Source organism: Chroicocephalus ridibundus, chromosome 4, assembly GCF_963924245.1.
Source record: "Chroicocephalus ridibundus chromosome 4, bChrRid1.1, whole genome shotgun sequence".
Lineage (NCBI taxonomy): Eukaryota > Metazoa > Chordata > Aves > Charadriiformes > Laridae > Chroicocephalus > Chroicocephalus ridibundus.
Window position 1 is genome coordinate 70,785,719 of NC_086287.1, and position 24,467 is coordinate 70,810,185.

At 44.5% G+C, this 24,467-nt stretch overlaps 2 protein-coding genes across 4 annotated transcripts; one reads left to right on the top strand and one right to left on the bottom strand.

The window, feature by feature from the left end:
* Nucleotides 1-4,586: 4,586 nt before the first annotated feature.
* CDKN3 (cyclin dependent kinase inhibitor 3) lies at nt 4,587-12,488 on the top strand. Of its 2 annotated transcripts, XM_063332468.1 has the most exons (8): nt 4,587-4,634; nt 4,814-4,896; nt 5,429-5,484; nt 6,584-6,628; nt 7,617-7,839; nt 8,738-8,769; nt 9,631-9,734; nt 11,022-12,488. In XM_063332468.1, the coding sequence occupies exons 1-8, from the start codon at nt 4,623-4,625 to the stop codon at nt 11,106-11,108; spliced, it is 642 nt and encodes a 213-aa protein (XP_063188538.1). In that variant the 5' UTR covers nt 4,587-4,622; the 3' UTR covers nt 11,109-12,488. The 2 variants fall into 2 exon arrangements, with proteins under 2 accessions (XP_063188538.1, XP_063188536.1); XM_063332466.1 differs by having other exon boundaries at nt 9,631-11,112.
* Nucleotides 12,489-15,340: 2,852 nt separating this feature from the next.
* CNIH1 (cornichon family AMPA receptor auxiliary protein 1) lies at nt 15,341-23,522 on the bottom strand. 2 transcript variants are annotated; one of them, XM_063333879.1, is made up of 6 exons: nt 23,368-23,522; nt 21,399-21,467; nt 21,059-21,106; nt 18,048-18,160; nt 17,033-17,176; nt 15,341-16,245 (listed from the first exon to the last, which is right to left on the bottom strand). In XM_063333879.1, exons 1-6 carry the CDS (start codon nt 23,446-23,448, stop codon nt 16,218-16,220), a joined length of 483 nt encoding a protein of 160 aa, XP_063189949.1. In that variant the 5' UTR covers nt 23,449-23,522; the 3' UTR covers nt 15,341-16,217. The 2 variants fall into 2 exon arrangements, with proteins under 2 accessions (XP_063189949.1, XP_063189950.1); XM_063333880.1 differs by lacking the exon at nt 21,059-21,106 and having other exon boundaries at nt 23,368-23,521.
* Nucleotides 23,523-24,467: the final 945 nt, after the last annotated feature.

Here is a 24,467-nt window from a genome sequence, read left to right on the forward strand (position 1 = left end):
TACAGTTTTAGAATAAAACCCTAACAAAACATACTCAAGCATAGATGAAGAACTGAGTAATGATGTGGAAAACATACAGAATCTCCCCAAATTGTGCCTGCAATTCTAGAATTTTTCTTTTGTGTCTCAAGTTAGAACCATTTCTCCAAATATTACACCATTTTATCTCATGTAACAAGATTTTTCCCATTCATATCTTCATATCAATTGTGAAGTGCAATGTAAAAATTATAACATAGTTGTTCAAGTAAGGCGGGGGGGAGGCTCAAGGGATGCTTGAAAATTTTGAAACTCTGTTCTCTGTTCCACCTATTATTTTTCCCTCCAAAACCAACCGTCTGAAAAACTGAAATGATGCCCCGTGGGATCTTCTGGTGATATCACCAGTGAAGTGCTCCCAAAGACGCTACAGTGCATCTCTTGGAACAGTACGTTTATTATTTAGTCTTACTAAAACACAACTTCCAGAAACTAAGATATGAAGTTAGAGGTGACTAGCATGTCTTTGGCATTACATATGGTTGTTTGGAATAATTGGTTATCAATGATCTTAATTATTTTGAAGGTTTGGACATTTGAGATCTCATTTTGGCTCCGTGCTGGAAAAAAACATAGCTTGTTTGTTAAAGGTTTATCTTTGAAGATGATACGTACTAAGACTACATACCATCAAGTTTGTTCACTCCTTGTCTCACACTAGTCCCTGGCTGTCTCCACTGCACACACACTAGTTCACTCCCAGGCTTTGACCTGAAGTAAATCAATTATTTATTCTGTCTGGGAAACCTGAGAGCAGAATAGCAGATAGAAGATATTACATATATGAGCACCCACCATCCCCAGGGATGAGGGCTCTTCCCCTGACCCAAGGACAGTAAAACCAGGTTAGGCCTAACTGTATTTGTCTGGCATTCGGGATTTTAACACTTCACCGGTATGACAGCCTATGAACTCAGGATATAAAGATCTTCACTTTGCCTTCGGTTTGGTGCACACAGACATGAGAGCCAGGTTATAACCAGAGTAACACTTGAAAGCCAGCTGGCTCCCAGCAGTTTGACTGCATGCTGAGAAGAGACAAATAAAAAAATACCTGAAATCCAGATAGGTTTGAATAAGATTGTTTTCACAGAAGTCACAATTAGGTCCATGAGAAAATTCTTAGCTAACCCATCAGACCTGTCTAGATTTTCATACACCATTTTCTTACATTACACATTTTGTATACAGATTTTGCTGCCAGACCACAAACGCTTTCTACGTACATGTATTTAAAGTCTGGGACGTAGGGCTCCTTGGAAAAATCTTGCTGTTTGAGCCACTTCACTGTAAATTATTTTTAATACCTCTAGGAGGGTATTTATTATTGCATTAGAGGCATAAGTGTCTTATGTCGTGTAACATAAGTGGGATTATCTCTCTCTCCGAAAAAAAAAAGCCAACCAAAAATCTATAACCCCAAATAGCCACCATGTAAGCACAAACTTATCACTCGAATTCTTATTAATTCTTACACTCACAGTAAGCAATTATTTTCTTACACGGAGTAGGGATTTCTCATATTCTGACTTTTGTCCACTGTCTCTTCTTTTTCTGCTACACACCTCTAAGAAGAGTCTGGATCCATCTTTTTTAGACCCTCCCATTAGGTATTTGTAGACAACAGTTCCTGGCCCAACCATTTATCTAAAAGCCCAATTAAAATTCTGGTTAAATCATACCTTCCTTATCACCTTCTCTCACCAGTGAGATAAATCTTCCAAACTGTATTTCAGCCCATGCCCATTACTATTTTTCTTCACTTTGCACAGGTCTCCAATCTATAAACTGACAAAAATTTCTGGAATTGAAAGCCTTGTTGATGTGTTTCTTTTTATATGCCAAAAGGACACTTTCTTGCAGCCCAGCTCCTGTTATTCTTTTCTATAAAATACACCACAAACAAGCTCATCTAGATACTTTAGCACATTACAATTTGGTGTGTTGTGCAACAGCTCAATTTAAGAAATAAACAGACAACCCAAATAGGAAGTCAGCTAATAAACACAATATTTGTCATTTAATGCTGCAAGATGCCTAGGGTAATAAAGAATCTTGCAGGACCTCCTCAGGTTTGTGAGTTGTTGTTTTGGGGTTTGGTTTTTTTTCCAACCTTTTTCCTACATTTATTTCAGATTTCACACTTGCATACTACACCTATTTGTTTCTGCCACAACAGATCCCAAGCCCTATCCTCACATTTTGCAGATTCTTTGGCATTACCAGCTGTTATTACCATTTTAGATTCCATGCAATAATACCATACTGATTTCTACCATGTGAAGGCACCCAAACTCCAGAGAATTCCTTTAATCTTCTCAAAGAACAAGCAGGAGCATTATCATCGTTGCTATTTTTTAATATTTATCAGTCTCGTGTCGCTGCTTTCATAAAGGTATAATCCTCAGAGTTAAAGCCTGCAATACCTTTCACATGAATAGGCAAAATCAATCAGGGGAAAAAAAACAATGGCAAATTTCACATCTATATCAAACAGTATGAGCATTGCAGATAATCTCTAAGGGAACACGAACTAAAAAGACACTGAACACAAGCAAACAACATACCTGTTCCTTCATGCAGTGGCTGTAGAAGTTATTAAAAAGATGTTTGCAGCTACAGTGGCTGGCTGTCCATCCACATGTTGCCTCAACTCTCAGGACGTGCTTCTTCCCATTTCTCATCTTAGTCAGCAACATCCGTATTGTTTTCATTCTCCATTATGCTCAGTAATGTAATTTTTGTACATCTGCTATCATATTCTGGGTTTTAATAAACTGGTCTTCTCCTTAATCCTCTTATCATCTGTTTCTTCATTCCCTGAACATACCCTAAATCCTGCAATACCAAGCAAGCTGCTTCTACAATCCTTCTCAGGCAGGTTTCACTAAAACCTCCAGCTGTGGAACTAATGCTACAAATGTAGAACTACAATCCAAAATCTCCACCTGCAGGTCTTGCACTGGCCCTACTGGGAATCCGACCAAACTCAAACCACTTACGGAATTTGTACACAGCCATTCTTTTGACTTCAAACAGCATCTTTGAAAGTCTCCATGGCCATACATCATCCTCTAGATCGATGGCGAAAAAATCACTGTTCGTGCCAGGCTCCTTCACAACATAGTTGTACACATGTCTAGGTACAGAGTGTAGAAGTGCCTTACTACAATTTTTAAAAACAAAATTTCACAGTATCAATTTATATATTTCTTCCTATTAATTAATGGCCAGAGTTACGGGCACAATAAACCGGAAATACTGCAAAAAGAGGTCTACTAAAATGCATGAGCAGCAGCCTAGCTCTTAAAAATCAGGCAGCCAGAATACGTTTTATTTTCCCCTGGAGCCATCTTTCTTGTTATTTTGGCTAAGATAAAGCCTCCATGCAATAACCCTGAAACCTATTTGCACAGAACATTAGAAAACAGGGCCATGACAAGAGCAGGAAGCGGACACATCTAGTTGCTGTAAGTCTGAATTTTCCATGAGACCTCCAATAGCTTTACACTGCAGTCACCTTCAGCTTTCCTTGTGCATGGAGTTGTGAGTCAGTTACTTAAGCAGCAATGCTAAGGGCACATCTGTGAGGTCTGGACAGTCCCAAGAGCTCGATGTCCTGCTGCTGCCAGGATACTTGACATTAAGTTCGTGGTTTAAAAGAGCAAGCATCACTCATTTGCTGCTTTTAAGAAGTCCTATTTTCTCCGCACCCAGAATGGACCGCCCAGCACCTCTGCAAGGCACCTAGGAGACCCTTGAGAACTCCCCTGCCTCCGTGAAAGCCACAGCCACACATAAAAACCCCACTAGTGCCAAAAAGGGCCACCACACTGCACTCCAACCCAGTAAACTCAAGCACACGCCTGCTCTCACATGCACTGTGAATGAAGGCTCATGCTTGCCACCACATCTGCCTCGCAGCCTGCATGGATGTGGACTCTGGACCCCACAGATCCACTTTTCAGGAAGGGTCCATCCCTTCAACTTTTCCCTTCCACCCCATCTGCACTGCACACACCACAACAGATATAAGACCACCAGAAACAAATGGAAATAAAAGGCCAGAGCCAAAGGACCCTGGGGAGCATCCCATGCTTGCTGGGTGCTTTCCAGCACCACATTTATCCCAGGAATAGCATCCCAGATGAAAAGGGCTGGGATAACTCAAATGCAATTCACGGTAGAGTCCATGAAAACCAACTTCCAGCCCTCTTTGCAGTCAGAAAGGCGAAGCGGCGCCAAAAAGCCACCAAAGCGAGTGGGAGCCGCGCAGGGGCCGGGCCGGGCCCCTCACAGAGCCCCTCCCATAACGTCCACCTGCGGCTCGAGACACTGCCCCTTCCCGCCACACCGCCTCAACCAATCAGCGCAAAAATCACCGCCACCGCTTGCGGTGGTACTTTTTTAAAGCCCGCCTCTCCTTCGCTTCCCACCAATCAGAATGCTCCTCTCCTGAAAGCCGTCGGAGGCTTTCCACTCGCGGCAGCTTCCCATTGGACGCAGGGAGGGAAGGGCTCGTCCAATGAGGTGGCCCGGTGGGTGGGGATAGTTCAAACCGGCGGCGGCCGGGGAGCAGCACCATGGCGAGGCTGGTGTGGGCCGGGGCCGGGGCCGGGGCTGGGATCGGGATCGGGATCGGGATCGGGATCGGGATTGGGATCGGGATGGGGATCGGGATCGGGATCCCCGGGGTCGCCTCAGCGCCGGCTCAGGCCAGGGGGAGGGCGGCCCCCGGCCCCCGGGTGAGTTCCGCGCTCTCCTCCCGCCGCAGCCCTGCGCCGTGCCAGTGGGCGGCTTCGACTCCTCTGACGAAGAGGCCCCTGAGGAGGACCCGAGGCCGCTCCCCATCTCCTGGTGAGACGCGCCCCGCGGTCTTTTCCCTCAGAAACCACGTTAAATCCCTCTCCTGTGAAACGGGAACCTTTTCCTGAAGGAAGCCCTGGCCGGGCTGCAGTGAGGTGCCAGAGCGACGGCTGGGGTTGTGCCTGGCCTGACAGTGCCCCCAAAAAGGGGTTAAGTTGGTGCTTGTCAGGGCATGTGGGGCCGGGTCCACTTTTGGAAGCGTTCACTAGTCACTGTCGATCATGCAAGCCCAAATGTCTCAGTGCTAAGGCAGGGATTTGTCAAAAATCCTCTCCTCCTCTTGGACAGGGGTATGTGATGAAGTACAGTACCAAATGTGTGAGTCCCTTCTCTGATGTTGTGGAAATAACACCAGAATACTTCCATTTTATTCTTAAAGTTTAATTAGAGCTATGTAGCTCTTCTCTTTGTCCCAGAGGAAATGAATGTCTGGTAGTGAGTTCTGTCTTGATAACTCCAGTTATCTCTAGTCAAACAATCGAAAAGTTCTGGTTTTATTTATGTATTTTTTATTTCCCAAAAGGCTGTCTTTGTCTCCTGTCTACTCTTCTAAATTCCTGGGACTGTGTTCCCTTCCAGGTAAGAAGCAGTCACTGAAATTTGCAGGCGGGTTTGAAGCTGAAGAGCAGTAATACCTTGTACCCCAACATTCTGTGTTGCATTTACTTGGTGGGGTGACTTCGTTTGTAATCTACCACTGGAATAATTGTTTTGGAAATACAAAATCTAGAGTTATAATATAGAGTTAGTCTAGAGAATATCTTAATGCAAGATTATACAGTAAGAGAATAGTGGCCGTCTTCTATTGTCAGTTAAAATATTTGGCTTTTTAGCCTGGCTTACTATTTATAACATGCAACAACAGTCAAACAAGAACCTGAGCCGTTCGTGTAATAGCTGTTTAATCCCAATATGCCAACCTCCAGTTGTAGCCCTGCTGATACAGCTCTTGCTCTTCAGGATTCTGCTGTCATGCAAGATATGAACAATTCTGACTGTTGTCAGGGTAGGCATAAAGATTGTGTGCCTATGGGGCTGTAAGTGAAGGAGGGGAGACAGAGGGAGGACACAGTGCAAATATTTTGAGCCGTTACATCTCACAAACCAAACAATAACTGTGAATGTCACAGTGAGATATTCTATATGCCTTGCAAAAATGCCTTGGTAGCATGATCTGAGGAAAAAAATGGAAGTGGCAATACGCTGAAGATTTAATAGTAAGGAGGATTTTTAATGTGATTTGTGCTGAGTATTACAGAACAGGGAACTTACTTTCCTACCAGTCAACCAGACAACTCTTAAGTGATCTGTCCAGCCCTTTTATTTCTTGGCGTCTTTTGGTTTGTGTTTTGTGGGGGTTTGTGTTTTTTTTTTTTAAGCTGTACCCTGATTTATAATATCCAAAACTTTTCATCTGGAAAATGCATAGCAGCTCAAAACCTTGGGCAGGTTTTTTTTTAATCCTATTACATTACAGCATTAAGCGGATAATGGCATTTAAAATGTCTTCTGAGCTAGTGATCTATTTGCAAAACTAAGAACTGTGTTTTATTTGGGATTTGGCTTTGTCACTTGCTTTGGTTTTGGGAGGAGTTTGTCTGTGCTCTATTCCTCAGCCATAGCAGCCATTTCACAAATGTCACCTGGAGTGGTAATTGTCGTTCATAATTTGTTTTAGGTTGCAGGTTTAAGGATGTTAGAAGAAATCTTCAGAAAGATATAGGTGAGTCTTCTGGCCAGTGTGTAAGTGCCTCTCATTTCCATGTAATGGGCAAGAACAACATGCAGGTAAACTGAAAGTGTAAGTTACTGAGAAGCTAGAGATTTACTTTCTTAGTCTGGAGACTGCTGGAGTTGTTTATCTAATCTGGTCATAAGGATCCAGACACCACGTATCTAAAACATGGTTTGACTTTGAGAAGTGGTGGTGTTTTGTTCGTGCTCGTATAACATGCCATGATGTTAGAATGCAGGGCAGGCATTTCTTCACAGAGTCTTCTGGGGGTACATCTGACAGCAATGTCTATCTGAGTTTTGGTAACACTGTGCTTGGAGATGCAGCAAACATCTTACTGCAGTCACCGTTATGATATCACTTCCAAGTGTGCAGTGCCACTTTGTCTGTGGCTTCTCAACCAAATATTGGATAAGTAGTCAGGGTATTTCCAGGCTGGAGCTATAGAGGCATCTGTGTATCTTTCACGGTAACCATGAGGTCTAAGTCATGTGCAGGTGGGGGCATCTTCAAAAAAGCTATGACCACAATGAATTACAAACTTGTAATCTCCTCTTCCCAGAGAAAACTGAGATGGGGATAGAAGAGATGAAATCGTGTAACGATTTGTACAAGTAGTTATCTGTAAACACTGGAAGAGCAGAGACTAATAGCAAAAACCCACAGTGTTTGGACGTAGTCACAGCTGGAGATGGGACAGAATCATGCTTAAGCTGGTGCTTAACGTGCTGACGTGATTTCTAGTGAGGCTTGTCTCAAGCCTCACTCTGAGCTGAGAAAACTCCTCTCGTGGGTTACTTGAAAGCAAATGTGGGAGAGGCTCATTAGAAGTAAACGCTGCTCAAAGCAAAATTGCTAACTCCTATTGTCTTAACCTCAAGGATTAAACAAAAGAATCAGTACCAAGTAGCTTATCTGTTTATCCTTAAGCTTGATAGCCTTTTGTTTACTTGCAAATGTCTTGATCTGTTGGCAGAAGAACTAAAGAACTATGGGACCCAGGATATATTTGTGCTTTGTACCAGAGGGGAGCTCTTAAAATACCGAGTACCAAACCTTATAGATACCTACCAACAGCACGGGATCTGTGTGCACCACTATCCTATTCCTGACGGGGATGCTCCTGACATTGCCAAGTGCTGCAAAATTCTGGAAGAGCTCAGAAGCTGCCTGGAAAGTAACCGGAAAACAATTGTACAGTAGGTTCTGGTCGCCTCCCTTTCACCCCACATTCCTGTAAAAGATACCAGCTTCTCTCTAGGTGCATGACCAGCTGAAACAGAATCCTGTTAAACGACAATTGCATTCTTTAGGGTTAGTTCAAGCTGTGAAAAGCTGCTTGTTTCTCCTCATGCACACTTTTGGAGCTAACTTGTCCTTTGCAAGATTTGAATCTCCCATTTCCCCTTGCTCAGTCCAGCAAGCGCTTCAAAGTGTATATTGAATGGCACCATATGGCTTCTTGCTGCTAGCCTAGTTGAATATCAGGTATACAATATGAGCTGTAAGCTAAAGCAGCTGTTGTCAGAGGGTAACACACCCCTGGGCTGTTTATCAGGGACTCAGCGGGTTCCAGCAGTGCAAAATTCACTCTTAAATTGCATGAAATGGGTTTAAAGTAATTTCTTTAGACACTTGTAAGTGAGCTCAGGGTGGAGGGGGAAGAGCTTTCCAAGTTCTGTGTTCCCTGAATGATCCTGCTGACAGCTCCCTGCGCAGACATCCACCGAGTCCTTGGGCTCCCTGCTGATGCAGAGCCCTGCTGCTATCGTTAGCTCACAACTATCATCAAAGCCTTAATGTGGAGTAGGATTTAAAGAAAATTGAGATTGTCCATCTTCATGCCATTTGCTGTCCTCCTATGCCTCTGGGACTATTACCACAAATGAAAAGTGCAGTTTCTCTAAAAAGGCACTGCTTAAGGAAGGTCTGAAGAATAAATGGGAGATAGCCTTGTAGGTATATTCTGTCTTGTATCACTGCTCCTCTTGATTATATTAAGGCAAGAATTGTATCTCTATATTTACATATTGAGGGGGCTCTGGGTGTTGCAGCATCCTACAGCTTGTTACAACCACAGGTTTTCTTCTCTTTCAGCTGTTATGGTGGCCTCGGACGCTCGTGTCTTGGTAAGCAGTTGTCTTCCCCCTCCCGGTGCCTGACTTGTTCTCCTGAGACAGTACTGTCTAAAGGAGCCAAACTCTGCTTGAAGCTTAACTATGTTTGCAATGCAAACTGCCGCTACGGGTAGCAGGCGAGTTCATATGTTTGGGCTCACTTCTTGGGAAAGGTGTTGCCAAATGGTAGGAACAGCAGCTGCCTGTGTAGAAACTGTGATGACTGACGTAAGTATGTCATGGTATAAACCTGAGCATACAGCTGAGAGGATGGAGAGTCAGGCAGGGTCAGTCTTTCAGTGAGGCTGATAGACAGTTTCCTCTTACTTTCTGACTCTTTCTCCATTTCCACTGCAAATTTTAGTCTCATCTGACTGATGGGATTGCGCTTTCCCCTCTTCCCTGAACATCTCAAGAAAGGGAGATGAAGCTATTCCTCTGCATCTTTCTTCAGCCCAATGTTCCCCTTAAGCTTTCAGGGCATTAGTTATTGTGTGTGCCCCAGAAGGAAGGGGTGCTGATATTGCCAAAAAAGCAAATGTGGTCAGAAGACACAAAGGGAAATTAACTGGGTGTGCTGGCACTTGTTCTTGAAAAGCCTAGAATTTGCCTCCCAAATGCTGCTGGAAAGGCAGTGGGGAAACAGTAGGAGAGTCTTCACCTGTTCCCAAAGCCTGCAAGCTTGGGCAGGAGCAGGAGGCAGATGGGGCCAGCGCCAAGAAATAATATTCAGCAAAAGATCCAATAGATCTGTGACCCCGCTATGACGAGGCTGAGTTTTGCTAGAGTGGTTTTTGTGGAACAAAGTCATGCTGCGTACAGCAAGAGGTGCTCAGTAGCACATATACACACATATATACCTTTCCCTTACAGTAGCTGCGTGTCTCCTGCTTCAGCTTTCGGACACGCTGGCACCTCAGCAAGCGATAGACAGCCTCAGGAATTTGAGAGGATCTGGGGCGATACAGACCATCAAGGTAATGAGGCTACAGCAGGTAACACATGCGTGGAAACAAGAGCGGAGAGCTCGCACCGTCCTCTCCTCCACCACACAAAGGAATCTCTCTGGCTCTGAGGTGCTCCACAGCTGGTGCTGCTGCTGCTCCCTTGGGTTTGAGCTGCTTCTCGCTTTCTGCTTTCATGCTGCTTCTTGTCCTTCTACCGATTTCAACAGCTGTTCTCCCTCTCTGCTCCTCACCACCATAAATAACGTTGCTTTCTCCTCCTTATCCCTGCCCATCACTCACTGAACTATTGTCCCTTTGACTGTTGCTCACACTCTCCTCACAACTTGGCCATCTGCTTGATTTTTCTGCCTTGCTTTTGTTCCATCTTCCTAACCCAGCTGGCCGTGGTCATCTCCTGTAGCTATCCATCAATACCCTGGCAGGTGGCTTTTAAGAAGCATCCTTGGCACTAGTGTTAAAACTAACTTGGTGAACATAACAGCTTTTTCTTGTTTTGGTGGGATTTTTAGCTACTCCGTGTACGTATTTCTGTTGACACAAGTCCTAGATGTTGTGCTCTTAAAACAGTTCTGTGTAGAGGAAAGAGGAGCTGACAGTTGTTGAAGAGTTGCCTAAATATTGTCTTTTTGCTAGCTCTAAGCCTCTGGAAGGCAAATTTTGTTTACACAACTTGTTGAAAATTAGTTTTCTCCAAAGCAAGAGGGCAGGTGAGGAGCAGCTTGCATCCCTGGTTGAAGAGACGGGGAAGGACATGAACAAACGTTCTAATTAGAGGCCCTCATGGCCACTTGGGGTGCGTGATCTGTTCTTTAGCCTCTGCTGACCGACATTGTTATCTCATTTTGAACACGGGCGTATTAATACTCCACAAGATGTATGAGTTGACCTAAGAACTCTTACTATAAACTGTCATACGTCATCATAGATCATCATACTGGCTAAAGGCTGTGTTCTGTATCGTGGATGCATTATGGAGAGAGTAAGGCCCTTGGTGACCCCAATAAAGCAGCTTTGAATTCCACCACAAAGCGCCCACCTACTGAGGACCATGGTTTGCGCTACCTTGAGCTCAGGTGTGCCCTTTAGGAGGAACCACCGTAGCCAAGCCAGGATCCACGTCATCTGTGTCTGATGGTGGAGAAATTCCAGAGGATTGGGAGTAAGCACAAAAAAGAACAAATAAACAGACTAGAGGGTGCAGTTTTCATCCTGGGGTATCAAACAGCTTTTTAAGATGGGAAGTGCCTTTTCCAAAAGTATAAAGCCCTCATTACAAATCTGGTTTTGCTTTTTCAGCAGTACAATTACCTCCATGACTTTCGAGAGAACCTAGCTGCACACCTGGCAACAAAGGAGACGGTACTAAGATCGGTATCGCGCTAACTCATACTGGCGCGGTGTAGCTTTGTGTCCCCGTGGCTGCGGCAGACAGCGGGACAAGACGCCTCACTCCTGACCTCCACAGTGTCTCGTGCCTGCTGCCTCCGTGACACAGCTGCCTGCTTTCACACTCTGTCTTTAATACTGCCTTAAAAATATATGGAAGTGTATTCGTGTTCGTTACTCTTCTGCTGGTGGCCTGCATGCCTAACGAGCTTGTTTTTAATACAATAATGACCTACCTCACATAGAACATCACTTGGTACCGAGAGCATATGCGTCCGCTGACATAAGCGGCGTGCTGACATCCTGCGCGCTGCTTCAGTGAAGGTACCCAGGGGAAGGGAGACCCCGCTGTCAAAAGCAGCGACTGAATTTCATTTTGACTTCACCTCTGCTCTACGTAGCATGAGAGCTGGGACAAGCAACTGCACGTGAAGGCAGGACATGGGAGGAAAGAGAATAGTCCATAACTCCTCACAGCTGCACGCAGACGTCCACTACCCATAGCTGGCTTCTGCCCCAGTGCGTAGAGGAAGACACGAAAGTTAATTCCTTCTCTACTACCTTTGTAAGAGAGTCATGCTGGGATAACATAGTGAGGTAAAAAATTACAAAACTTGAGCACTTTCAAAAAAACCCTCAGCTTTAGCTTTAAACCAAAGGAAAGTGAAGCATGTGAACCTTCCTGCTGGAGTGCCTACCCCTTATGAACTAGTAAGAACTCAGTCTAAAACGTCACAGTTCCGCCTAGTGCGGTCAGTGATATTAAGGAACAAGACCCCTCATCCTGATAGAAGGAGGTTTTACGCTGAAGGGCTGTGACAAACCAAGCAGGTGGGTTTTTAGATGAATGCGGTAGGAAGAGACGCTGCTGTAGCTGCGTGGGTGAGTTTCTGGCACAGCGCTCCTGCGTGCTAACGCTAGAGAAAGTAAATAAACAGTCAGCTGCAGGCTGGAGAGAATCTCACAGCAACACATTGGTAACAGTGCACGTCCTTCCTGTTTAACTCTATCTACTCGTAAAGACCAGAGAAGATTAACAGACTCCTCAAGAAAACATTTAAACTAGTTCTGTCCTGTTCTGAGGAAGTGATGATGATCCGCCTCAGTGCCCAGGTCTCCTCTGACGCCCTGTGAGATAAGTTTTGGCTCTGGGAAGAGGGCCCGTGTCACCCAGGCCGGGCCTTGCCCTCTTAGACAAACAGCTCTGGGCTGCAGTCACTGAGTGTCCGCATCCTGACTGTCCTCCTGCCCTGTCACCATCTCCTCTTCCCTTGTAGGTAAATCTCTTAAGTGCTTTTTTCCTCCCCAAGTGTCCAGTACCAGCACCACCAAGAGCTGCCATCCTGCTCCCAGGGTCACCCTCCTGTGCTCCCCACAGCTGCAGCCTACACTTCCCTATCACCTGCAGCGACACTGATGTTTATGGTGCACTTCAATAAAGTTTCTGTAACTTTTCAAGTCACTTGTGCCATGAGACTCTACCACAGCAACAGTGGGTTCGAGTTGAAGCAGAACTCACTGCTTTGCTCACTTTAAATTTATAACCTTTTCTTAACATCTTGTTTGAACCCAGACACTGTAACAGCGCACATTTAAAGGTTATTTCTACTGATTAGCTTTTAACACCATTCCTGTCTCCACCCCTAAGGCAGACAACAGGAACTCTCCCAGTTTTCACAGCACGGAATCAGAGAATACTTAGTTCAAAATGTGTGTTGTCCCTTCCCTGACACTGCTCCCCAGCACTCAGAAAACCAAAAAGGTCCGTCCCTTCTACCATGCTGAATCCTCACAACTGATGGTTTTCAGACACGAAGTATGTATGAGATGGCTTTTTAAAATGGTTTAGCAGGAAACTTACTGACAGGGAGAGACAAATGCTTTATTTTCTCCATAATCTTTTGCCTTCTGGAACCCAAAAATCAATTAATACCAAGTTTGAACATGAAATGACCGGTTCTGTAGCTAAGTGTCACACGTGCAACTCCACACTCGGGTAAAGCTGGGAGGTGAGGCTCACGCCGCTGGTACACCCAGCAACGGTCACACCACCCAGCAGCTGGGTGGGTGCTGGGAGACACTAACCTGCTGTAAAAGTAAGTGCTGAGAACAGTTTCTGAATAGCATCCTCTGAGGGATGCTGCTGGGTGGCCATCACACGTCCACACAGTGGGTTCTCGTAGGACATTGTAACTTCTAACTTGCACTTCTGACCCCGCTCTGCAATGTTTTGACATTATTTAAAGACCTTTGAAATGAGAATACTTAAATTCTTTGGTTCTCATGTATTTAACCACATCAGGCAGGACAGACTCCAAAGAAGCATTTTGCTCCTGGGGTTAGTGGTAAGTTCAGGTTCACCGGCAGAACTGGGCTGGTTTCACCTCTGAATTCCTCTGTCCAGGAACATTCACCTGGATTTTTACGTGAAGCGTGTAAATCCTGTGATGGACAGGATACTGCAAATGTTGCAAACATTCTGCTCTTCTTGCTTAAAGCCATTCCACAGCGGGAGGGGGTTTCAGAAGCAGGTATCAGTTGGACTCGGTCAGTCCTGCATGGGTTATTCTGGTGTGTAACAGCTTAAATGAGCCCAAGCGCCGAGGGAATGAGAGGTTCGTTTAGAAGGCTGAGGAGAGATCAGGCCAGTAAGTCTCATTTCCATATGGATTAATAAATATACAAACATAAGAAAGGGTTAATTAGTTTTGCTTACGCAGGCTGAGGTCATATCTTCCAGCAGGAAAATAAAAGTGATCCAACAGGAACAATATTCCTGAGTTTCCAAAAAGCCTTTCAAAATTTCTCCTGTTAAAAGCTCAAAATTATGATTTGCGTAAGGAAGAGAATCCTCTTGTCAACTACCAACTGCTGGGAAGGGATTACAGAATCGGAGTAAGGAGTTTTGGGGTGAGGAGGGGGCTCCTCGCCAAGCTCCAGAGGGGTCGGGATGGAACCCACGCCTCCACACAGAAAATGAGATAAGGCCTGAAACTGCTACAAATATTTCAGGACAGTCAGGAAAATAAAAATCGTGTGGTGCTGAACACTTGAGCGATAATGGCAGAGGAAACTGGCAACAAATGCAAAGAAAACACATGTTGGAAAAAAAAAAAATTATGTACCTAGGAAGAAGGTGTTGAGGATCTCTTATTACTTAGGAAGGAGAATTTGAAGTTCTCACAGCCTGAATTCTCATCCCCCCACCACATTATCAAAAGAGGGGAGGAATTCAGAAGCAGAACACAAGCAACCGCCGCTCTAAAGTCCCCGGGGCACCCAAATCTCATGTGATGACAACAGTTCTGGTCTCCTCCAGCTTTGAAAAGGAACGTTTGGGGAGGAGAAGGGATAATCACAAAGCTACGGAAGGACTTTCAATCAAGAAGAGATTAAATGGACTTCTCCGCTTTGACAGATGACATGATGAAGGTCTATTCAATCATGCCCAGCATAAATAAGGTGGAAAAGGGGAAATTTTCAATACATCTTAAAAAACAAGAGCTTAGAGGCACCAAATGCCTTTTTTTTTTTTTTTACTTTACATACTGAGTAATTCTACTCACTGTCTCACTGTATCTTCCAGCCCGGGCTACAAAAGTGCTCAAAAAGCAACTGAATTAATGGAAGAAAAGCTATTCAAGGGCTGTTGAAGAGGCCAAACCTCTTGTTCAGGCCACCTGTAACAGGCAGATTTCCAAATCCGTGCTTCCGCTCTTCAGGCAGAGATATTCCATACCTGTCCTGTTCATATTCTGTTCCCTCAATTGCAGCCGCCGCCCAGCACACCAGCACTGGAGGAGCTGGATTCCTGGTACCACCCGGCGCAGCCATTCGTACCGTTTTTATTGCATCTAATGCCCGAGACACCCAGAGTGAACAAATAAACAGTTTATACAAAAACATTTTACTAGAACTAAGAAACTATTCATTATTCTCCAGCACAGGTAAATGAAAAAAAGATTCCTAATTATTACTCCTAAATTAAGCAGCAGTAACAATTTACAATGCGGTATTATCTGTTCAGCTAAAACACCTTCCCCTGCCCCATCTACTATTTATCTGCAGACCCATGAGAAAAAGCAGGAAATCAGAGCTTCCCTTTTCCAGACAGAACGCGATTCAGTGTTCTATTTTTAAAAGGCAATGCAATTATCCATCACAAACAGATGAATACAGCAAGTATCTCTTCAATTGAAAAACAAAACAAGGCACCAGGTAAAAATAAGTGTTTCTGAATCTGAGATTTTTTTTTTTATTATGTATTGCACTAAGGAACAGCAGGGCAGTTTCACAATCTCACTTTCTGCTTTGCAAAGGTCTGTGTTATTACTCTTAAACTCAAGAGTGTTTCCATCATTGGACTTGACAAACGTTGTAAGGTTTGACCGTTTCTTAATAACACAGCACAGACATTAAAAAAAAAAAATAACCACCATTTAAATTAATTCCTTCGTGGACAATTCGACTTCTCCTATCACAATGACATCTGCTTGAGATTAAAGCAAGGCTAATGTTTGGTGAAAATACAAAGTCTGAATCATGCATATACAGGGAAAGATGAACCAGATAGATAGAAAATAAATACAGTAAACCGAAATAGAACTCCTATTTTTGCAACTGCATCCATGAGTTCATCTCTTAAGACCAACGTCACCTACAGGTAAAACACACAGCACCGCCAGTCCTCCCCGAGCACTCGGCAGCTACAGGTGATTAACAGAGTGGGAAACGCAAGTCCAAATGAGCCACTACGAAGCCCAGCCTAAAGAAAATACCTACGGCTAGTCAGTAACCGATACCTACTTGAAGATTATGGCTGTTCCTTATGGAGTGCAAAGTCAAAACATTTCGAAACCTGGTAATCTTTGTATTAATTTACATGTAATTCTTTGATTTCAGTGTCCCAGTAAAATATAAGAAAACAGTCTTTCCACAAGTATAAAATGTGGAAATATTTTAAAAATCGGGGAGTCATTGTTTTCTAATGCAAATGCGATCATCAGATTCCGTATTTAATCTTGGTAAGAGGTTCTCGTTGTAAAGAATCCATGTTTTGTGGCTTTTGCATGCACTTAACTGGAACAAAGCTTGCAGAATGTCTTCTTAAGAGCTCACCAGAACGTAAATCATGCTGGAAAATAAAATAAGAATATTAAGATGCTGTATTTTGATTAGCATTATACATTTAATTATACAGTTATATATTCTAAGGAACAAATCTGTGTGAGGTAGGTGGATTGTGACTGAAGACTTTACACAAAGTCACAAGCACATGCGAGGGGCATTATAAAGCACAACACGAACTGATGCAGCAGCCAGTTGTCACTAGCCCCAGTGCCACTGTAACAGGGAGCCCTGTATGAACATGATGCTACGTTTAAAGAGCCTGAATTACCCCCGCTGTGCTGTAAGAGTTGCAGAGAGGGAGGAGGACAGCACACCCCTTCCCCTCTCACACGCCCAGGGCAGACGCAAACACCATGCAGCGAGTTGGTTTTTGGCCTGAAGGAAGAACTGGGAGCAGGAACCAGGCGGTGGCACTGGCTTTTGTGCCCTTTTCACTCTTGGAACGACTCCTCTACCTTTGACTTCCACAAAAATCACATTTTCATCAAAATACCTACTTTAAAAATATTACTGTTCCAGCTTTTTAATGAAAATACTGGGAGGGGCATTATTATGTTATGCTTAAAAGAAGAAATGCTTGGAGCTTTCAAGTCTCCGGTCATGGTAGAGAGACTCAAATTAGTAATTTTGATCAAATTAAGACTTGTGTTTTAGAACAGAATAAATGGTGATTGTGGATTCTTTTTCAGGAAAGCTGTCGCTATATATATCCCTAGGTACAAAATTTCTCTTGTGCACTGAGCCAAAATTTCAGACTGAAGATTAGATGGGAAAGAGAGGAAAAAACTTACCCATATAGGTAGTAAAAAAATGATAGAAGGTAGAATGCTAATTTGCACCATCCTTCTTTCTGGCAATAGGCTAAAATATCTGCATTCATGATGGTTGTAGGATCATACAGACCAGGGCCACTCATCACAGGTCTACTCATGTACCTGAAAGTGACGCACAGTTAGTTTTGTGGTGACAGCGATGGGAAACATTCGTTCCTGTCCCCCACCCACCAAGTAACACCAGAACCGAGACAAGGAATCGCACCCCTTAGAACAAAGTCCATCAGCTCCATGTAGGAGATGGCGAACTGCAAGAGCAACACGGAGCTCCAAAGTAGACATGCCTATGGAAGGGCTTTCCCAGAAGGTGCTGCGACAGCTTACCTCAGCCTTAAACCATGCTGAACTCTGGTACGCCAAAAGGAAATGGCACAAGTTTATAAATAAATGAAAAATGGGATTTCTTGTGAAAGGGTTGGAAAAGCCGGAGAAGAGATCAACATATAACCCTACGTAACCTACAGCCTCTTCTCACGAATACAAGGCACACCAGCTCCCATGCTGAAGGACTACTCATACGGGTCAACACAAAACAATCCTGAAATTGTAGTTTAACGCAGGCAACTAGTAAAATTACTACCACTTCCTGCATTTCCTCCCTGCACAGGACTCATGCCAGCAGAAGGAGAGGTGGTGCCCATGTCTCAGCAGCAGGAGGAAAGTGGGATTGTCACTGCTCCTGGCAATTCGCACTGTGCACCTGCAGTATCAGGACTGCTTTGACGCATCAGCTACCTTCGACACACACAGCACAACTCGACTCTTGCACAGCGCAAGAGAATAACAAATAAAAGTGACAGAGAAAGCAAAGTGATGGTTCCTATTTTATAGCGATGACATAAACTTTTTCAGTGTCATATCAGAAAGCATCTTTATTCGCCAAAGACACAGAACACGTAACAGGAAACACTGCAACGGGAGAATGAGTGACAATTAAACATGAGTACAGAGATACCGGACTCGTCAATATTACCTCCAAATATGATAAGCCAACAAAGGCATATTGAGACCCAGTGTAAGCCACTCTGCTGCACAGAGAAACATAACACAGAAGAATGCATGGATGAGGTACTCTGGAAGTACAAGCTGGAAAAGAAAAATACGAGTTAGAAATTTTGATTATCCAAAGCAAAACGTGTGGTGTTTAATCTATTTTGGAGGTAAGCTATTGTTTAAAAAATATTATTAAAAAAACAACACTAACAAGAACAGGACTGCAGAAAGTGAAAACAGCAACCAGTGGTATGTGCCTTGCTGTTTTCACATGATATTCACGAACCATGAAGAAAAATTTATAAAATTAAATGCTGAGATCAAGTTTTTTATTGCTTCTATTATGTGCACTGTTAACAGACTCCACGCTTTATATATGACCTTTGTAACAGAAGAGATTGAGATATTTCTGCTCATGCAACAGAGAAATATCAGTAGGAAACATGCTCCATGTAACAGTTTATAGGCAAAAAGATGGTTTGTGTTTTCCTATTTGACAGCTTGGTTTTGGAATTCATCCCTCCATAATTTTTCAAATTCCAACTATTGGCAAAACGTAACATCCTCGGCAGAGGCTTTATCAAACCAAATCAGCAGTGACGTTGGCAGGCGCACGGGTCTGCAGCGGCGACGCTGTGCTGCCTGCGGCGCAGGAGGCCACCACGGCAGCTACGCACGTACGGCTCAGGGCCGACGAGCCAGCTTCGTTTTCCTTCGCAAGTACCTAACATGCATGCTTTAGAGCATCATGCTTGCCAGCGGAAGCCCACAGAGCTAATTATCAGTTTACTATGAAATCACACAAAGCGTGAAATGCCAGGTAGCATTAGTGTTATTAATAGGAATACTATGGAGAGATACATAGATTAAATGCATGCAAAGAGCCAGCAAAACCTCACACCCTGCCACAGGAGTAAAATTTTCTAAAACAAGACACCCCAAGGTGACATCATTTATTCCTTTATCACGGAATTCAGAAAGAAACAAATCTGTCATATTTCAACTTCTCAACTCAGGACCACTAAAACATCTCTTCATGAAAAATACTCCATTTCTACCCAAAGATTTAAGTGTGTGCACACCCCACACACACACTCTGCCCTGCTTTTTGCGTGAAATCACAAACGTTGCATGGGATGACTGCACAGAACCTTCAATGTTTTATAATTTTTTTCGTTCTCTCTAAGCAGACATTTCTTTTGAACCCCAAGAATATCTTCCTAGAAATCTAAAAACTACCAACAAACAGCCATTTTCACCACCTACTTTGCTACAACATTTTTTTGCTTCTCTAAATGAAGAATATCAAACAAAGCAAACTTGCATCAACATCAACAAAAATAAGCTGTCATACATGAAATGTTTCAAATAAATATTTTTGTCCAGATCCTTCTTTGTATACTTACCATTTACAACTTGGCAATTATTTATAGTAGAACAACAACAACAGACCTATCCAAAAACACAATGCATTTGGCAGCCTGCTGAGACAGATTTACCAGGTCAGAAAATCTGTAGTTTATTTAACTACGCATCTCAAAACACATTTTTCTTTCTCTTGTTTATTACACCTTCCTGCCACACCAGAACACCTGACTCTTTCAAACCTACTACACTTGATGCTCCCTGGCTGTCCTAAAGGAAAATGAGCTACATCATATTCTGCCATTATATTTAACAGGGAAGTGAAGGAGGAAGAAATCTTGCTGCTGAGAAGAGATACTACTATAATAGGAGCAGGGAAGAGAAGAGAAGGCATCAACAGTGTACTAAGCAGTTGCTATTTTGGGATAATCTTTCTACTGAGGTATCTCAATTCCTACCAGGATTTTTGATTCTTTATACAGGAACAACGCTTCAGTGTGTTTGTCCAGCACCATTTACCAGATCCCCTCAAGATCGTAACTTCACTGTTAGTGGCTAATCTACTTTTACAACAACAGCAAATATTAAGTTATTTAATATTTTCAATTCGCAAAGCTATCATATAAATAAACACTACATGCATGTGGGTTAACAGAAGGTTAATTTTTGCATTAAACATGCGCATTACAACACTTCAAAGGTTGCGATAAGATCATAATGCATCCATGTAATGACAATTTGCCTTCCCCCGTACCGTAGCAGAAATGACCGTAGAACAGACCAAGCAAGGGAAACTGTTAGATGCACAGCTATCTGAGCAGCAAACCTCACCCTCTGGGATGGAATCCTCTGCCTATCCCCTCTCCTCCTCCTCCCCACCATTCTCACGTTGTAATATTCGCTGTCAATTGACATGACCTATGTCTAACACGCATTTTCCCCCCAGCTACTGTAAACTCGTTTTTAACTTGCAAAATTTACTTCAAAATACAATAAAGTTACAGTCCAGGCCACACTGCTGCGCTGCCCCTGCTTTCTACCTCAGCCTGGGCACAGTACAAACCATGAGAAACGCACAAAAACCCTGCTGTATCAAACCATACGCTCTTTAACCAGCATCCCTTTTATTATTGGCCTGTTACAGACGCAAGCAAATAGTTTGTCTCAAAGTCTTTTCACAAACCAAGGAGTGTCAGAGTTGCATCCGAGAGGACACCAAGATACACCCCTGATCCTGGAACATAAAACAAAGAATTGAAGAGAATGCCTATTACATTATGCCCACCCAAATCCTCCCAGTCGATACTTAAAAAACAACTAGTCTCCTATAATCTCAGAGTTCAATACATCTTGCTTGAAAAGTACTATTTATTTCTACCTGAATTTACTCCAGCTAAGGACATATATAACAGGCATGTAACAGTTTTCCCCACTTCATTGGGTAAGCAAGCAAAGTTGTTTTGCACAAAATATGGAAATCCATGAAGTTGCTATAAACCCCAACAAACAAATAATGAGCAGATGAACAGGCAGACTAAACAAAACAGCTTAATAATATTACAAATGTTCCTAACAAAATGAAAGGAAAGTGGCATTAAAAACATTAAACTGAAAAGCAGTACACACCTTTAATGCAATTTTGACTCTTTTAATCTTTTTGACCTTTTCAACTGTCTTTGTGCCGAAAATGTAAAAGCAGATTGAAAGAATGTTAGTACGACAGCTGACAAGATCACCAGCAGATTAATAACAGTCAGAATAGTCAACATGAAAGCAAAGAATCAGACATAGAAATTTCCCTAGAACTTGTATCGAACAGCTAGGTTTTGTCCACCCAGATGCAATTCTACTGCAAAGTTTGAATAGATCAAGATAACATCAAAACCACTCAACTTTACATACATTTATTAAAAAAAAAAACAACAAAAAAAACCCCACAAACCAAAACGTTTAGCATGCAACTTACAGGATTGAGTGTATTACATTGGTCTATGGGGTTCTTGTAGTCGGTCTTCAGTTCATCAAATGCTATAATCTAGAAAAAAAATTGAAACAGCTGTGATTCTTCAGTCCAGGAGCAACAATGTATTTTATCCACGAAAAGCAACATTTTGGTATAGAGCCATAATGTTCCAGTGCTGCCACCATACTGAGGAATATAATTTCTAGTTCTAGTGTCATAAACCCACAGGTAAAACACATTGGATACAGGTTGTACAAACAAGAAAGCAGAAGATACTTCAGGCATTCTCAGCCCTCTGCCCACACTCTGCCTTTTTACTCCTCACCAGCAACCAATTTCCAATGTCCCTTCAGCAGTTTTTAACCCTGCTCGCAGTGCATCGACCTCCCCCTGCTGCACCGACCCCAAATGCTGCACGTGACTCTCTTGGTTGCCAGCAGGAACCTGACACAGGGGTCATTAATGAAGAAAAAACAACAGCAATCTTAAAAGCAGCCAGATGCTTTCTCTCGTTATTCTCACAGTAAATCCTGGCCCCCTGTGTATGTCCAAAAGGTGCATCCATAAAAAAAACCCTCTGTACTGGACCTTTTCATGCCATAAAAATCAGACAAACATACGGCATGAAATACAAAAAAAAGCCACTTCTAAAGAACAAATGTCATACCAAACTTTAAAAAAAACCAATCTTAAGACAGAACAAGTTATTATAGGTATGAGATTCATCTATATTCAATATAAGCCCCAATATGCTTACAGGTACTGATTTTACAATGGAACAGTTTCTGTTTTCTGCCAAAAACAACATCCTCCTGCATCCTCTCCTAGAGCTGTATTGCGCAGTGGACCCATGGCAGGTTCCTGGCTCTCTCTGTGCCAGGTTCAAGTCAGAAAACTCTCAAAATAATAATTTTTTTAAAAATCTCTAAAATTAAGTCTCACTATAAAACATGAAAAGAACGCAACACTTCACTCCTTATTTCTGTTAAATCAGCAGCCAACCTGACACCAGGCCAAAACATTTTCAACCCCTATTTTAAAAAAAGATGCACTCATTTAAAATACCCTTTAATGAAATGGATGTGTCTTATGTCAGCACTCGAAAATTCACTTCGTCCGCCGACAAGCGCTGCCTGATTTCCACCTCTCCAAGGTAAGGATGGCGGCGGGGCCCAGATGCGGTTGCTGGGCTCCCACCACCGCCGCCGGCCCCCGGGCAGAGAGAAGACCCCCAGGGGCCTCCAGTCCCCACGCTGCGGCTCGGGGGGCGGACGGAAACCCCTGGGAGTGGGGGTTCTCACGGGAGACGGTGGACAGACAGATGGACACGGCCCCGACTGGGGCAGGCGGCCCGGCCCCCGCGGCCTGCGCGGGAGAGCGCCCAGGGCCTCCAGCCGGGCACCGGCTCCAGGGAAAGGGCCGCACCGCCAGCACCGGCTCTAGGCCCGGCCGCTCAGGGCGGCGGGGCGACCGCCCCCCCACCTCAAGGCCGCAGGGGCGACCGGAATACACACACACACGCTCAGGGCCGCGGGGCGACCGCCCTCCCCCTCAGAGCCGCGGGGGCAACGGGACAGCCCCCCCACCCCTCGGGGGCGACCGGACCCCCCCCACCCCTTCAGGGCCGCGGGGCCGACCAGACCGCCCCCGCCCCGCCTCGTCAGGGCCGTGGGGCGACAGGACACACACACACACTCAGGGCCACGGGGCGACCGGCCGTCACCCCACACTCAAGGCCGTGGGGCGACAACAACCCCCCGGCCTCCCATGGCCGCGAGGGTGACCGGACCCCCCTCAACTCCTTCAGCGCCCCGGAGCGACCGGGCCCCCCTGTTCCCCCCTCAAGGCCGCCGTCCCCTCAGGCCCGCGGGGCGACCATCCCCTCAGGGCCGCCGTCCCACCCCTCAGGGCGGCGGGGCGACCATCGCCGCGGGGCGACCGTGCCCTCATCCCGCCCGCCGCCCGCACTCACATGCCAGATGGCGAAGAAGATGAGGGCGGCGGTGAGCAGCAGCGCCAGCATGTAGCAGAAGGCGGCGAAGGTGAAGGCCATGGCGGCAGGGCCGGGCGAGCCGCGGCGGGGCGGCGGCGGCGCGGGGGATGCCGGGAAGGATCATTCACCGCCGGGGCCACGCCCCGCCCCGCCGCGGGCGCCCCCTGTCGGAGCCCGCCGGCACCGCCATTCCCGCGAAGGGAGCGGAGGCAGGGAATTTCCCGTAGGATGGAATAACGGGAAAGGAGGGGCCGGGGGAGGAGGTTCTGCAGTCGCATAGCGGAACCGTTCGGGGCTTGCGCAAAAGAAACGGCAAGAAAAGAAATAGTTTGAGGAGAACATCCCGTATTTTCCTTCCCCAGGGTCCCAGAAAAGTCGTTTCAGTTTTAAGCAAGGATACCCTGCAATAAAGGCAACTCGGGATAGGATTTCTGCCACCGTTTCCTCCAGACGAGCAGCGTGAGTAACGATTTCCATAAAAATAACAGCTGCCAAATACTCAACAGTTTTTTCCAGTGATATCTGCCGGAAAGCTTTACGCACAATTAATTGAGTGTCACAATGAGATGAGCAGAAGCTTGATTTCCTTCACCAAAATAAGAGGGAAAACCGTGGCAAAGGAGCCATCTTTAGGAAATCAGTTGTTCTGAACACGAAGTTGATCTTTTGGTATAAAATCCCTCGTCTCGTTCCCATACTACTCCCATAAATCCCCTGCAGTGTCATTATGACCAGTCAAACTTCAATGCGAAACCCAGAAAACAGATTTAAAAATTAACCTGTGTGAATATTAATTGGAAAGTAAGAACATAAGACACCCTTAGACCTTGGGACTGGGAAATGCTGGTTTTCGACCGCAATGTGGAAACCAGCAGTTTGACCCATTTGAGGTAGATTTCCTTCAAAAGGCACCCAGATACAGCGACATCCTGGTTTGAGCACCACAGGATTAATTCCTCTTTCAGTGATTTTACTTTTCAATAAGGTCTCTTAAAATGCTTGGGAAAACTGTATTTTTAGAAGACTCTAGTGGCTGAATTTATGAAAATATTTACTTTATAGCCAGCTCTGGTGTGGGG